The following is a 15,388-nucleotide window of genomic DNA, read 5'->3' on the forward strand; positions in this document are numbered from 1 at the left end:
CATGCAGGACCGCAAATTTTAATTTGAGAGCCAACAGCATGATGTCACAGAAGTAGCCTGAACATAATCTCTTTCAACAATATTTTCATTTTCTTTTTTTTATAGAAAAATGGAACCAAAATATGTCCATGACCACTTTGCCATGAAGTAATCGAAAAACATTTTAGCAGCAGGAAATTATTCAGATTACCTGGCTCTTCTGACATTTCACACTTGCCATTTGCTGGGTGCAGCCTACTATCCCACATCTCTCATACCCACACTTAAACGTGATTTATGTCTCAACTTCAGTCTATGACTTTCCCTTCAAAGACGTTAGCTGCTACCAGAGAGCACCCAAAGGCCAGCTGTGCTATAACTGTATTTTCAGAGGAGCCATCACTGGTTCCACCATGCTGCATCTTACACCGAGAGCATGCAGAGGCATAGCTACCTTTGGTGCCGCAGGTGCAGTTGCACCGGGGTCCAGAGACCCAAGGGACCTAATGACCCCCTGATAATGGCTGTACTGCACTACTCTAACAGCAGTCAAAGGGGCCATTTTCCTTGCTTGCACCAGGGCTCGTGGCATTCTTACAACGCTCTGGAAGCATGAGGACAGAGAGTTGATGTATTTATTTATTTGTTTTCACATTTTATATAGCCAATATGAACATGTGAAATTATAGAAAATTATCTAAATAAAACTAAGAAGCCTTGAAAACACAGTACAGGACAGCCTTCAACTGTAATCAAGCATGAAAAAAGTACATTCATTAAGACTGCTGAGTACTTGAAACTGACTTCAAAAATACCATAGTCTACCTCGCTCATAAATAGAAATGTTTTTCAAGTTAGTATCTTGATTTTGTCTTTTCTTGCCTAAACTATTCACTGTAAGATAGCTTTGTCAGTGAGAACGATCCAAATGTGGTCTATATTTAAACCTTGCCTGGCCATGTGCCGTAGACACATGGAATTTCAATAGGTCCAAGACTGCTTGTAGGAACCACCGTCACATGAGGTGGCAGCGCCTATTCCAGAATTACCAGGGTTTGGGGACCCTTGCAGACCCTTGTAACACTAGCAGCAAATCTTACCTGATCTAGAAATTGTCTATACTTTTAGTTTATTGTCATCCCTGCTAAGCCCTGCCATAAATGCTGCACAAATGAATCATGAAAGCATTGAAAGCTTAACTCACATCTCTTATACAGTAGGAAATGGATTAAACTTGTCTACTAGGGTCTAAACTTCCTGTTATGCTTAGTGTTAGTGTCCACCCAGTAATGCTGGAAGCTGTACAGTCAGTCAGAATGAGGAGTTTGGGGGCAACAACTACAGTTATTTGTCCACTTTACTAGCATTCTATGTCAGCCAGATCATTGTTCTTCCTGACGGGTTTGTATTTGCTTTCTTAGTCTTTGTACGGATCACTCTCATCTGCCTTTTTCTTTTCTGTAATTAATTTTTACCAGTGAGACGTTCTCTGAGACCTCTGTGACATTCTCCGTGATGTAATATATGGAGCTCAACTAGGCACTGTGGCTGCAGGCAGGGGAAGTGGGGTATCAATCCAGGGATTCAGAAGACATCCACTGAGATATTAGAGGCGGGGATAGAGCTGGGCAGAAAAGAGGTGTTGGGGTTGTTGTGCAGGTCATTGAAGAACAGAGAACAAGAGTGGGATCAGCTCCTGCTACATATTGTGCCTCAGCTTCCGCTTGTTGGTTGAGGAAGACAATTGACAATTGCCTTATTACTCATAGTTCCATGCAAGGCAATACTGGTTGTATGTTTAGCTACTTCACCCAAAAATCGCCATATGAGGATAGGAGGTAAACCACAACTGTTGCCAGCAGCAGTAGGATAGGAAATAATGCTCAAATATTTGTTTTCTGGCTTCCATTTTCATTATCATCATTAAGACAGCTATCGATAAAATTTGAATTCTTGGTTTTATTTGTGATTGCTACCTACCCCATATTTCCCAAGTTGCAAATTATGCAGCTTATTAAATAGTTTGAGATTGGAATTCCTAGACATTGAATAAGTAAATAATGTAGTTGCAATTTCACCACATGCCATGGGTGTATAAGTGTACTTGCCACTAGTACTTTTTAGGTGGAAGCCTACCAGACAGTGCAGCTGTCTAGTTCATTTACGACTTCTTGTCTGCTCACTTTCTGTAAACAGGCCTTTAAATCTTGTTCTTATATACTGTATCCTTCTAAGTACTCACTTACAGTAAACAGACCTTAAGATATTGTTCTTATCTTGGCACATCTGCTGCGCATTCAGAGACGGAGGTCAAATGTCAGACACTGTCTTCTGAGGGAGTTTGGTGTTTACTTTTCTTTCTCTAACTTCAAAGTGAGAGAACTTATGTGACAATCCTCCTGAGTACCCATGTGAGAGGAGAGGGTGCTGGATGTTATTTGTCCTAGCACACAACAAAAATGAACTGTGCTGATGTTTCAGAACATATCAGAATTAGGAAAGTACAAATCAAGCACATTTTTTTTGTGTAATTCAGAAGTGATGTGTGAACAAATATTTGAATACGATCAAAACCCATCAGTACTCTAGGTGATGACTTTTCCTGACATTATCGTCTGTGCACAGTAAAACTCTGTCGGTGCAAATGTAATGGTCATTTCAATTTAAAATGTGTTGTCTGGGATGGCAGCGCGCGACCACACCTTGCATACTCCACACTACCCCACTCCACTGTACACCACACAACTCAACAACACTCTACTCCACTCTATGCCCTTCCACTTTACGCCACGCCACTCCATTCTATGACACAACGCTCCACTATATACCCTCCACTCTAAGACACTCTATGACCCGCCACGCCACTCGACTCCACACCTCCACTCTACGCCACTCCATGACACCACACCACTTTACACCCCTCAACTCCACACCACCTACCCCACTCCAATCCACCCCACACCACTCCAATTGAACCCAATCTACACCACGTCAACCTACCCCTCGTCAACCTACCCCTCGTCAACCTACCCCACTCCAATCTACCCAACTCCAATCTACCCTCCCCAATCTTCACCTTTCCAAACTACCCCACCCCACTCCAGGCTACCTCACTCTGTTATATGGTTCCCCTTAAAAAGGTAGGACTGCATATTAGGCCAACAGAACTTTAGAATGCAGGGACTGAGTTCATCTACACCATTAGAGAATGTCAGCCCAATTCCTGACTAGCTCACAGTGCTTTACCCTAACCCCCATACCTTACCGGGGTCGCAAGTGATTTTGGCAGCCCCCCAAGAGAATCATGGAAACAGATCTTGCCCTTTCGTTGTTTACTTATGCATGTGTTACGATAAACACAAGAAAGATACAAATTAGATTTACAATACATTTATTGAAACAATCGTAGTCTTGCATAGAAAGAATGAGCTACGATTATTAGGCAGATAAGACAAAACAATGTGGCCAGCATAACCAACATGGTGAAAAGAATAAACAATCCAACTTAACTGTCACTAAACATTAGTTAAAGCGATTGTTTTAACTGTCTTTAAGAGTTAGTTAAGCATTAACTGGTCGGCAGAGGCACTCGCTTTTACCTGAAATAAGAATCTGTTGGGGTTATTTTTAAATAATTTTAATAACTCGTACTATGATTTGATTTACTGTTTGAATCTGACTATACTGCTCATAAATTGCACATTGTACTTTATACGCACCTGAACTGGTCTGCATGTTGGCTGTGCTGCGGGCGGTCTGTGCGTTAAATTCCTGGCATGTAGCACTCGAACATTTATTTTATTTGTCTCTTTGTTTTGCGCTATAGTGTAATTTTTTAAGTCTATCTAATGAAGAGAGGGATCCCTCTTACTTCACCAAGGGAATAGGATACTTATACCAAGTCAAAAAATAATTTTTCCCTGGTTGCTATATATATATATAAACATGAAATCTGCTTGTGATGAAAGCCCACAAGAAGATTTTATAACCAATAACTAGAGCCCATGTAATAAGCAAATCAAAAAGGTACATACAAGACCAATACATTTTTAGGAAGTTATATTTTATCACAAAATTATTTATTAAAAGTTATTTCGGCAAAGCACAAATATCGCAATAAAGATTGACACAATTAAAAAATGGCTCAGTTAAAAAAGTCTTCATACAGGTATCACAAAAATGAATTAAAAAAGGAATTTTTTAAAGAGCACTACAAATTACAATACATCACAAACATAGAAAAGAGAGAGAGATAACAGACAATATGCTTTGTCATTTAAAAATACATATCCATTTGCACAGTCCTTTAGAATTGTTCTAAAGATCAACTTTTAACAGATCTCTGTTGAGACACTTGGACAATCAAGATTCCCTACCAAGGGCAAGGTTATGGGCCCAGTTGTCCAGACTCTGAATTTACCTGCTTTCGAGGCTGCCCTGATTAACACTCACTCCCTAAATAAACCTGCATTAGAGATATTTAGTCTACTAGTGGTTATTTGTAGGTCCCTGACCCGCCAGTGAACATGTTTTTTTGCGGGTGCTTACCGAAAATGATAACTTTAGTTTCGCCCTGGTTCACCTGGTATTTATTGTATTTATTGTACCTATGCAGTGTGTTGACTGCTCTATCACTAATAAGAGGCCCCCTGGGACACCCTCCCTTATTTGATGCCTGTTTGTTTTCTTTTCAGAGCCTCAATTCGAGGTAAGTGGGTGGGTACAAGACAACTAATAAGCTTGTATTGAATGGTGGTATTATTTGAGTTAAATCCTACTGTGTGCAGTACGGTACCACTGAACTGCCATCCAGATCTCTTTGGGCGTGACCTGTGACTCAAGGACTGTATGGCTAAGTTGCCATGGTGTCTGACAGGGATTATTAACCTGATGGTAACACTTTGAATTGTGAGTGTTGCCTCATTCAGCTTGGCATCAGTCAGACTTACCACTGTTGAGGATAAATTAATAAGTTAAATCTTCATTAGTAAAGATATTCTGAAGGTTTGGGCCAGTCCTAGAGCTGCATGTCACATCTCTGTGTAGTTGATGGCCACAGAAGGTTACAACATTAGAGAGGTGCTAAATGATGTGTTTAACTTTGCTATTTTTTTCCATCTTTCATAATGTGTTTGTTAACCAGTCTGCCAAAGGTGGGCCATGAATGGACACTAGTCTGGACTGATCTGATAAACTGCAAAGCCGAAAAAATCCATGTGCTTTCAACAGTGCTTATATATTTAGTAAAATAAATGAGTCTCTTTTAAGTGCAGAGGAATGCATTTTAAGATAGTTAATATAGTGCGTTGGTGAGGCTGAGTTAAAGTAAAACGTCCAGACGAACTACGGGTATCTAAGATGGCTTTACGAAGATAAAAAAGTACTCGGGGTTAAATAGGGCCGCCCTGGCAACTTGGCTGCAATTTTATGTTATGAGTATATGTAAAGTGCAATATCACCCACAAGAGTATCCTGGCACTGAACAGGTGTGTATGCCTAGTCGTGCCTGTGGTAGGTTGGTTAATTGAAAAGCCAGGTCTTCAGCTTCTTGCGTAATTTAAGAAGAGATGGGGAGCCTCTGATGTAGAGTGGGAGGCCATTCCACGCTTCAGAAGCAATGCAAGAAAACACCCATCCTCCTGAACTAGTTCTTTGTATGCATGGGATTGGAGCGAGTAGGAGTCCTGCGGAAGGGAAGTGTCTGGGTGGTTGATAGAAGAAAATGTGACTTTTCCGGTAGGTGCGACCTGAGTTGTGTAGTGCCTTGAATGTGTGTGTAAGGCATTTGAATTGAGCATGTTTGTGTATCAGGAGCCAGTGGAGTTGCATGAGGTGTGGTGTGATGTTGGAGTCCCATGGTGAGGTGTTCTTGCCAAAGATCATGTTTTGTCTTGTCGGTGTTGAGCTTGAAACTGTTGGATTTCATCCAGTTAACGACTTCAGTCATGCATGCGGTGAACTTGTTTCTTGTGTTATGGGTCTTGTCTGAGAGGAAGAGTATGAGTAGCGTGGCGTATGCATAGGAGAGACTGTTGATTTTGTATGCATAGATGACGCTGGCTAAAGGGATCATGTATGCGTTGAAGAGGATTGCGTTGAGCAATGAACTTTGAGGCACTCTGAAGATATTTTTGCGGGTTTCTGAGGAGTAACGTGCCAGGCTGACAGCTTGTGTTGTATCCATTAGGAAGGATCAGATACAGCAGAGAGCAGTTCCTTCAATGCCAGTCTCGAGTAGGTACCTGATGAGGATGGGATGTGAGACCATGTCAAATGCTGCAGAGAGGTCCAGGAGAATAAGTGCTTCCGTGTCTTCTCTATCAAGGATCATGTGGATGTTGTCTGTGGCAGTGATGAGTTCGGTTTCTGTACTATGGTTGGGCATCACGGAACTGATGGTTGCTGAGGTGGTCAATGATGCATGGGTTGATTAGTAAGGTCTTTGCTGGGTATGGTATGAGGGAGATGGGTCTGTAGTTGGAAAGCATGGCTAGGTCATTGTATAGTTTCTTGAGCAGGGGCTTGGCGGTGGCATGTTTCCAGGTGTCCAGGAATGTGGCTAAATCGATAGAGGAATTGAGGATGGGTGTTAGCACTTCAATGGTCATTCAGAGTCCTTGTGTGAAGGCATGGTGGAGCAAGGGTCAGATGGAGCCCCTTGGTCGATGAGCTTCATGGTGCTACCGATTTCAACAGTAGTGAGCGCAGACCACGAGGTCAGGGTTTGTTCACCTGCTGTGATGGGAAGTTGAATTGCGATGGTGAAATGCGCAGGTTCAGGGGTGAAGTTGCTGTATATGGAGGTGGTTTGTCACAGAAGAATTCCGAGAGCTTGTTGCAAAGGTCTTGTGAAGGAGGGATGTTGCTGGAGGCGCAGTGAAATCTTTGATGATGATGAAGATTTCCTTGCTGCAATTAGTGATGATGTCAATGCAATCTGCAAGAGATGTTCCCTTGGTGTTCAGCTTGTGGCTGACTCTTTCACGACTGCATAACATATGCAACTGGAGTCACTGCTTGGTAGACCGTCCACTCAAATTGATACTATCTGTTATTGGACTGAAGTGACAAGAAAACATTGCTAATAATTTTCAGGTTGGTTTAGCAAACACAGTCCAAAAAACTCATTATAAAGCGATGAAAATTCAGTAAACAACAATTTCAAAAGACACATGAAGAGTCTTCTGTGAATGTGTTTGTGAAGGAGGCAATAAACAGGATTTTACCTATATTGCATTGCAGCTTTACAATATGTTACTTATTTAGTGCTCATCTGAGCCTTTTACACCAAACGGCCAGCTGCCTAGAAGGTATCCAGTGGTGGCAGTCCAGCCTGAACTGGTAAGTCGCTGCCCTCCATCACAGAGCAGAAGCAGCCCCTCAATTCAGATACATAAGGTACATATAAGGTGAAGAGCCAGTGCATTTAAGGTTGCTGTACATCCTCAACTCTGCCCTTATGTTCTTACAGTGGGCCAAAATGCATTTGAAATCTGAAGACATTATGCATGACATCAGTGATGATCACACATAAAATTTGAAATATTAAAATAATTATGTAGTCTGATTGATAACAATCGGACATTCAGCTGTCAGAAAGCTATATCTCATGAATTGTGCATGTATTGTTCTTGAAGACCCCCGTTTCTCTTGCCTATAGACAACACTGTACAAGAAACCCATGCATCTAGTTTTTTTTTCTTTTCTAAAATGTTTTTCTTTTACAGAATGAGCCACTTAAGGCGAGTGATGAAAGGCGGAGAGCACATTGGGAAGAGATCATGAAAGAACAGGAAAAGTGGCAGGCAGCAGTGGACGAAGAACATAAGAAAGCCATGGAACGACTGCGAGAGCAGTATACTGCAATGGAAAAAGAACTAGCAAAATCTGCTTCCTTCTAGGACCTTTCTTTACCATCTGTGCACACTGTGCAAAATCGACTTAACCTCAAGCTGGGGAGGCAGGAGGGAGCTACGTTAGCCCTGAGTGTACAAAATTTAGACTCGCAGAGCCATAATTAAATACAGTACATTCATTGGGTAATGCAAAGTAGAAAACAATTGCTCCCTTACCTCACTGTATTAAGTGCCTCAGTATCAGGAGCGTAACACAAGTCTCTGCAGGGCAGTGGGGAGGGGGGCAGCTTGAACCGGAGTTCCCAGTTGTTCAGGGGTCCCCTTTCAACCCATGGCCAATGTATATCAGTGAGCTATAGAAGACTGAGGGTCCCTCTTCACTCTCTGTAGGGGGCCCCATCATCTTATGTTACGCCACTGCGCCGTATGCTTGTGCGTTGGCGACTGGGCATGGTAAAATACAGAGTGCACAACTGTGGGATTCTTTGTGTCCCTGAGCACTAAAATCGGCAATAATTTACTGGACATGTTGCTTGTATAAGCAAGGTACTTTCCATGGTTCCATTCAGGAATATGTTTCCTCTAATGCTATGGGCATACTGTGACGGTACTTCCTTTTACAAATCTAAGAGGAAAAACCCAATATACCCTTCGTTAGTTAACGACCCAGTCAACTAGGATAAGATCATTGAGACCCATACACCAACACTGTGATTATTTTATTTGAAAGCTTACGCCAAATAATTTGAATCCAAGTGCAGTGTTTTCTTTTAACAGAGCTATTTCAAATAAATGTAGTGCATTAACAACTTGACTTGAACTTTCGCCCATTGTTGTAAAGAATAAATGTATATATAATTTTTTCCTGTTATGCACCGACCAAGAGCGAGATTGCGAAGAAAAATAAACATTGCATTATCCGAGTGTTGCGACTGTACAAAGCCAACAATGGCGGTCTGTGTTAATCTACGTCCTGGTGTCAAAGCTCCATTTTTGGCAGTGTGATGGAAATATGATTAAGGTTAGTGGAGGAGACGGAATAAATATTTGAGATTTCTTTCAATAACACTGAGCCGCCGCCAACTTTCTCTTATCCTCCTCGGTAAGTTTGACAGCCTCTGAAGCTTGTGACAGCCTCATCAGTCATCACCGGCTACCTGGTCTAAAAAAAGCACTCGCCAGCACCGGGTTTTGGAATTTTGTTCATTCCAAGTTGTAAGTGAAAGACGCTTCGTGACTCTGTTTGAAAAAAAAAGTTCCCCCACAGAAGGAGTGAGGAAACCCTCTGACTAATATTCCCCCTACGACCGCTTCCAGTGGAAGCCAATTTTTTTAATGTCTCCTTAAGCCTGTTCACCACAGATGAATAGGAGCTGTATCTGAAAGAAAGTCTTTCTATATCCAGTGCTTACCACACAGGCACGGTCCTTGTCTTTGGAGGCTGAGTTTATAATATTTTTATTAATTCTTAGCGGGTGAGCAGATCATCTCTAGGACTTGGAAAGTTTGTTTGCTTTCTTAGTAGCAGTTATAAAATATAAAGGTGGAAACGATGCCATTTCCACTGCTGAGTGAAGACCGCCCATTGCTCGTGAGTGGCGTGAACCCCCTATACTTCATGAATGAATTTGATTTTGCATTTTCTCTTGTATAAGGAATGACTCTGCCAGGTTATCCTAATGTGGCATGAAAGATGTTCTTCATTTGAATGAGAATTCTTCGTTTTGATTGACAGCTTCAGAAACAGTAGATTAACAATGAAGAGTATGGTGTGGTCATTGTCAGCAGCAATAGGATGAGCTGGCAGTGCTGGAGTCAAATTCTCCATCCCCATCTGCCTTTTTTGTCATTCTGTGCATAATGCGCTCCATGTATTTTTTTAACTTTCTGAAATTGTTAGACCTTTTCTTGGAGCTCTTCTAGTATTCTGTTTGGGCACTGTCGCTTTCTACTAGTGTCCCAGTACCAAGCTACTCAAGCACTCTAATTGTAAATCCAAGATGCTTCCTGTAGGCCCTTGATTCTTTCAGGGAAGAAAGAAAGAGCAATTAAGGCTTAATGAATGAAGTGGAGAGCATTCAAAACTCAGATCCAGTGCGAATCGGTAATAATAATCAATATTATAATCAAATCATTGCTTTACTTAATTAAATGAAAAAACTTTAACTTGGCGCATAGAATAGTTAAACATGGTATCTACTCATAAAGGAGAATGTGCTGGCATCACATAGGGGAAAGAAGCCACCCCAAATGTTATTACACATTCTTTCTGGTAGTCCCTAAATTTTTTTGTTAACATAGGACCAAAGGCCAGCCGGGCTTGGGCCGGGTCGACTCGGGAACCTTAAGAAGTGCTTGAGTCTCTAGTACTTAGTGGGAGCTAAACACCCACTTCGGTTTAAAAGGTGTGGGAAAGGGATACAAATTCGCGCACACTCTATACCGACTCGTCCAAAGGTACCACTTTGCGCCAAAGAGGTTGAATAAAAAGTGCTTCCTTAAAAATAGATGTAGACAGAATATAAGGTGTTGCCACAAAATATAGACCCCAAAAAACTGACAGCAGAATCCCAACCAACAAAAGCCTTATGTACTCCAGGTGACTTTACCATGTTCATAACTGGACACCAGGTCAATATGCTATTGACCTGGTGTCCAGTTGTGAACATGATAAAGTCACCTGGAACCCAGTGACCAGGTGGCTTACGTTTTCTCTCTGCTTTTTGTGACTGATAGAAATTGTGGGCTTGCTCCCATTATAGTGTCACATTTTATGTGTTTAACTTTAGGGATCTGTTTCTCAAAGTCTTCTAGTCTCTTTTAAGAATTTACTGTGATGTGTGCAACCATGGGACCAGACACAGTCACAGCAGTCTTTAGTGGTGACAACAGTCCCACAGGGACCTGGTCAGTTTAGATTTGACTGGGACTTAAACTGTAAACCATAAGGGCCAGAAAGATGGTACAAACAGGATCCGAAAAGTACCTAAGTGAGGATTGCATTACAGAGAAATCTGGAAAGGAAGGCGAACCCCAAAGGTTCCCTGCCTGGAATTTGCTTTCTAAACAATTAATTCTAGTAGCGGTGTGCCAGGCAGGGATATAAAGGAGACAGCAGATGACATGCTATTGAAGCCACCTTTTCACTTCCGAACATACTGCTTGTTAAACTGCAGAGAGTTACTAGAAGCCCAAAATGTACTTGCCATGCTGTTGCTGTCCCTTTTAATTTAGTCTGATGAAGGAGTTACACAGGCATTTAAAGCAGGTAGGGCCATGTAATGTGTGGTTTTGAGCAGGTTCAAAAATGGTTTTCTTTAAAAATCAACAATACATTTAGGGCTTAATTCAGCACAAAAAGCCACAAATCCTTGAAGGCTTACGCAGAGGAATTGCAGACATTGTTTACTTTGACCCAATTCACAAAAACCCTGATATATATGCAGAAATATTACGCTTCTGATAGTTTCCCTGACAACTGACAGTTCACGCAGAACTTATACAAATACGTCAATTAGGGTGGAGGGATGGCACTTCTTTCATATGTCATGTCAATTCATGCCTTGCCTATTTGGAGGGGCATTTTTCCTGCAGACACTGTCACTACCAGAGTCAGTCTCATATCACCTTGAGGGAGACTCGGAAAAAGGCTACTCTAGAAACAAACGTGATTAGGAAAGCAATTTTACTAAATGTAAGGTCCTTACCCAAACACTACATTGAGATATGGGACTTATTGAATTCCCAGGCCCCAGATGTAGGTTTTCAAACGGAAACCTGGCAGAAACCCTCTTCTATCTCGCCCATTGCCTTGGCCCTCCCAGAACAGTACCGCATTCTGCAATTAAATAGAGATTGCAAAGCAGGTGGAGGCATTGCAATTGTGTTTAACCCATCTACTGAAGTTACTATTATTGACACATTTCAAGATAGCTATGGCGAGATCTGTGTCTTTAAAATTGAATTCTCTCCCCAGAACTACTGGAAAGGTGCTCTAGTATATCGCCCCCCAGGGCCCCTAAAAGATGTCTCTCTAAAACTGATGGAAAGAATCGCCCCCCCATGTCATTGCATCCAAGTATTTTCTCCTTCTGGGGGATTTTAATCTACGCAGTGAAGTCAAAGAGAACACCAATGCCGTGCGGTTCTTAGCCGACATGACCTCGCTGGGGCTAGTTATGAACAACACAGGGCCGACCCATACAGCTGGTCACACCCTTGATCTTATCTTTACTAACTCACCCAATATATCTTTCCTACCCCCTAAACCAGTAATCTGGTCCGATCACTTCATTATCAATTTACAGATACTTTGTCTGAATCAGACAGCAGTCAACCCTACCCACACTAGAAAGCCGTCACGCCAGTGGCACAAAATCTCAGAGGAGAGCTTTTGGCTGGTGTTCAGATCTCCTGACTACTCTAAGTCTAGAGATATTGATGGTAGACTCTATGAACTTCATTATGCTATAGAGTCGTCTTTAGATATTATAGCGCCTCTGAAACCATCAAAGCCCAAATCGGAAAGAAAACAGGCAGTGTGTTCTCCCAAGAATTACGTAGAGAAAAATCGCACTGTAAAAAATTAGGAAGAACCTGGTGTAAGTCTCATCTACAGTCAGAGAAAGAAATCTTTAAGGCAGCAACCAACACATATCATAAGAATATCAAGTTGACGCGGAAGAGATACATCTTGACGCAACTAACTGAAGCAGGGAACTCAGGGAAACAGCTATACACTATTCTCAAATCCTTTACCTCTCCTATGGCAAATACTAATCGTATCCCTGCCTCCCAGACCTTATGTGACAATATTTCTAACTTCTTTGATGATAAGGTTGAAAAGATCTATGATACTTTTCCTAGTGGGCTATGCATCGGTGATACTCTCACTGTACACCGCATAGAGTCCAGAGAAGAAAATCTGCTGGCCTGCTTTTCTCACCTACAGGACTCCAAAGTAGAAGAGCTGCAGAAAGCAGCAAAATCAGGATCTCTCATTGATATAATGCCAGCAAAATGGTTTGCCTTATTGGCACGGCCTCTTGCCTCTCCTATTTGCTCACTTATTAGCTCACTGAGTGAGGGCATAGTACCCTGGGCTTGGAAAGCTGCACAAATCTTACCAATAATTAAAAAGCCCAATCTAGGCCCTGGTGGTTGTAGGCCCATGTTTGTATTGAGTTTTTATGTGCAATAAAGGTTTTAAAATAAATAAATAAATAAAAAGCCCAATCTAGCGCCTTCTGAGCTATCCAACTATCGCCCTATCTCACTCCTTCCGCTTATGAGCATACTTATGGACGGACATATCAATGCGCAGCTCATGCAAGTCCTGGAAGCTCAGTCATGCTTGGACCCCTCACAATTCAGCTTTCGGCTTAAACATTCGACCGAAACAACCTTGCTTGGTGTCACAGACGCTATCAAGCTTGCCCTAGGCAAGGGCAAAGCTATAGCTCTAGTGCTGTTGGACTTATCCGCAGCTTTTGACACTGTAGCACACCATAGACTGCTACAAAGACTAACGGAAATCAGCGTAGTGGGGTCTGCCTTTCAGTGGTTTGTCAGTTTTCTGGAACTACGCACCCAAACTGTGAACCTGGGGAATTTCCACTCCGGAGCGAAACCTCTGAACAAAGACGTTCCACAGGGATCGTGCCTCAGTCCCACGTTATTTAATATATACAGGGCTCCCCTGGCAAAGATAATCCAAGATCACAGCTTTTTCCCTTTCTCTTATGCAGATGACACACAGCTCCTGTTTTCATTTGAAAACAACTCGGATGCTCCCAAACAGATGTTTGCAGAGGGCATGCGTGCAATCTCCAACAGGATGTCAAAGAACTTTCGCCAACAAAACTGAAGTCCTCCTCTTTGGCAAAGCTCAACTTCTCTCGTCCCCAGAGAGGTGGCCGGCAGAATTAGGCCCCGCTCCTGTGCCTACCAACAAGGCTTAAAACATAGGAGTGTATTTGGACCTTTATCTATCTATGAAGGAGGAGGGGGCAGCCATCTCAGGTAGCTGTTTTGGTTTGCTAAAACTCCTACAGAGTGTGTTCGATCTTCTCCCCCTATCGGTACACAAGACCCTGCTCCAAGCCCTGGTACTTAGTCGATTGGACTATTGCAATGCACTTTGGGTGCCGTGAATGAGGGGACACTTAATAGGCTCCAGGTAGTGCAGAACACGGCAGTTCGAATGGCTTTAAATCAACCACCCAGGACTCCTTCATGGCTATTATTAAAAAGCCTACACTCGCTTTCTATTCGGAATCAAATCAAGTTTAAAATTTGCTGTTTGATTCACAAAACTCCTAATGACAGTGGACCCAAGTATATGACCGATAGTCTTGTCCCCTATCATCCCAACAGATCGTTACGTTCTAGTGGAAAGGCTCTGCTTGTGGTACCCTGGGTCAACAAGCTCCATGCGGGAGGCAAATCTTTTGCCTATGTAGCCCCACGCCTTTGGAACTCACTCCCCATTGCGTTACGTGTGTGTCCTGACTTGCCTAAATTCAGAAAACTACTGAAAACCGAACTCTTTTAGCCTGATCATCTTTCCACCTCCTTGTTTTCTCGCTGTTAGCACGGAGATAGCCCTGTAGGGGTGAGTCCTGCGCTTTACAAATCCCTCATTCATTCATTCACACAATCTATGCATGTGATGCGGATGGTTTTCCTTGCCGAAATATACTTCAGTGTGGGATTGGGGATACTGAGTAATTTCTCCTATATTTTTGCTCACATGCAAAGATCTGATATAATAACTTCTCCAGTCTCACTGTCACCATTTTACATAGATATGTTTTTGGTCTGCCATATCCCCGTCCAAATAAAAAATCCACTTTCCTTTTCTTAGCCGTACCTCTTCCTTTACCATGAACACTACTTTGACACTGCGTAACTTTCACTCTCCACTGTCACTAAGTTCTGGCTCCTTGTGCCAAACGCTTACTATCTCCTGGTGCTCTGCCCACAACAAACCACCTTACCATCAAACTGCAGCTCCCTCTTTGGAACCAACCATATTACTACCTCCATTCCCATTTCTCCTCTCCTATTCACAAGCCCCAGAAAATCACTTAACCATCTATTTATTTTTCTCACAACTCCATCACCTCTCTTCTATTCACATTTTCCCACAACCATGGTGAACAAAATATATTCTATTGGCACAGAATCGCCAACAACTTGAATGGGTTAATTCCTGTTACAGAACGTGTCATGGTCCTGCGCACTATTAAAGTAGACTAATTCTTTCTTCCATGATGCATTAGCTCACATCATCACCTGAATAGACTTTTTCACTACTGTTTAATTCCCTCACCTATCAACTGTTAGCCCTAACTTAATTTTAAAAAAGCTCACTATTTCCAAGGAGAGAAGCTTGAGTTCAGTATCAGGCACAAACTCCACCAAAATATTTGTCTCTTCATTTATGTCGTGTTGATATTCTATCACTGCGTAATTTGCACCTAGCCTAGTTTCCATTCTTGAAAATAATATATGTGTAGCATGTGTTGGCTGCAGAGACGCATGCTATGCAT

General features: G+C 42.2%; 1 protein-coding gene across 2 annotated transcripts in view; it reads left to right on the forward strand.

Annotated features, from left to right (window-relative positions):
- The window catches only part of BLOC1S5 (biogenesis of lysosomal organelles complex 1 subunit 5), a 222,115-nt gene extending 213,471 nt beyond the window's left edge, over positions 1–8,644 (forward strand). For both annotated transcript variants that reach the window (XM_085607245.1, XM_085607247.1), the window contains one exon: positions 7,707–8,644. In XM_085607245.1, the coding sequence (XP_085463371.1) occupies positions 7,707–7,880 (174 nt within the window). In that variant the 3' untranslated portion in view covers positions 7,881–8,644. The remainder of the gene's footprint in view (positions 1–7,706) is intronic.
- Positions 8,645–15,388: the final 6,744 nt, after the last annotated feature.

The sequence above is a fragment of the Triturus cristatus genome, chromosome 5_2 (assembly GCF_964204655.1).
Source record: "Triturus cristatus chromosome 5_2, aTriCri1.1, whole genome shotgun sequence".
Classification (NCBI taxonomy): Eukaryota; Metazoa; Chordata; class Amphibia; order Caudata; family Salamandridae; genus Triturus; species Triturus cristatus.